The sequence below is a fragment of the Nymphaea colorata genome, unplaced genomic scaffold (genome assembly GCF_008831285.2).
Source record: "Nymphaea colorata isolate Beijing-Zhang1983 unplaced genomic scaffold, ASM883128v2 scaffold0282, whole genome shotgun sequence".
In the NCBI taxonomy this organism is placed as follows: Eukaryota; Viridiplantae; Streptophyta; class Magnoliopsida; order Nymphaeales; family Nymphaeaceae; genus Nymphaea; species Nymphaea colorata.
The window spans coordinates 39,146-40,708 of NW_022204788.1; the positions used below are offsets into that span (position 1 = coordinate 39,146).

The 1,563-nt window shown below is 53.4% G+C and overlaps 1 protein-coding gene across 1 annotated transcript; it reads left to right on the forward strand.

Moving 5' to 3' along the window:
- LOC116244723 (uncharacterized) lies at positions 1–1,325 on the forward strand. Its single transcript, XM_031616618.1, is given in 2 exon segments — positions 1–574; positions 577–1,325. Coding segments are annotated over 2 exon segments (1,323 nt in total).
- Positions 1,326–1,563: the final 238 nt, after the last annotated feature.

The following is a 1,563-nucleotide window of genomic DNA, read 5'->3' on the forward strand; positions in this document are numbered from 1 at the left end:
ATGAGAGAAATCGTTCACGTTCAGGGCGGTCAGTGCGGTAACCAGATCGGTGCCAAGTTCTGGGAGGTCATCTCAGACGAGCACGGAATCGACCCCACCGGCTCCTACCACGGTGACTCCGACCTCCAACTTGAGAGGATCAACGTCTACTACAATGAAGCCACCGGAGGAAGGTACGTCCCCAGAGCCGTCCTCATGGATCTTGAACCAGGAACCATGGACTCCGTCAGAGCTGGACCCTTCGGTCAACTCTTCAGGCCCGACAACTTCGTCTTCGGTCAAACCGGAGCTGGAAACAACTGGGCAAAGGGCCACTACACTGAGGGTGCCGAACTCATCGACTCCGTTTTGGACGTCGCCAGAAAGGAGGCTGAGGGCTGCGATTGCCTCCAGGGCTTCCAGATCACCCACTCCCTCGGAGGTGGAACCGGTTCCGGTATGGGAACCCTCCTTATCTCAAAGGTGAGAGAGGAGTACCCCGACAGAATCATGGAGACTTTCTCCGTCGTCCCCTCCCCCAAGGTGTCCGACACCGTCGTGGAGCCCTACAACGCCACCCTGTCCGTCCATCAGTTGGTGAGAACGCCGACGAGTGCATGGTCATTGACAACGAGGCCCTCTACGATATCTGCTTCAGAACCCTCAAGCTCACCACCCCCACCTACGGAGATCTCAACCATCTCGTCTCCGCCGCCATGTCCGGTGTCACCTGCTGCCTCAGGTTCCCCGGTCAGCTCAACTCCGATCTCAGAAAATTGGCCGTCAACCTCATCCCCTTCCCCCGTCTCCACTTCTTCATGATTGGATTCGCCCCCCTCACCTCAAGAGGATCCCAACAATACAGAGCTTTGACTGTCCCCGAGCTCACCCAACAGATGTTCGATGCCAAGAACATGATGTGCGCTGCTGATCCCAGACACGGTCGTTACCTGACTGCTTCTGCCCTCTTCAGAGGAAGAATGTCAACCAAAGAGGTCGACGAGCAGATGCTTAACGTCCAGAACAAGAACTCTTCTTACTTCGTTGAGTGGATCCCCAACAACATCAAGTCATCCATTTGCGATATCCCTCCCAAGGGACTCAAGATGGCCGTCACCTTCATCGGAAACTCAACCGCCATTCAGGAGATGTTCAAGCGGGTCGCCGAACAGTTCACCGCTATGTTCAGAAGAAAGGCTTTCCTCCATTGGTACACTGGTGAGGGTATGGACGAGATGGAATTCACTGAAGCCGAATCCAACATGAACGACCTCGTCTCAGAGTATCAGCAATATCAGGATGCCACTGCTGAGGAGGAGGGTGAGTTCGAGGAGGAAGAAGCTTGATGAATATATTAATTTCATCATAACTAATCACAACTTAAGTTAGATATAAAGGGATAGGGATTGATGGGTGGGTGGGAGGGATATAAGTGTATGGTTTATTGCTTTTTTGAGGTGATTGATGAGTATATGCATGTTTGATGTTTGGTTTATTGTTGGGGTTGGGGTTGGGGTTGGGGTTGGGGTTGGGGTTGGGGTTGGGGTTGGGTTGGGGTTGGGGTTGGGTTGGGGTTGGGTTGGG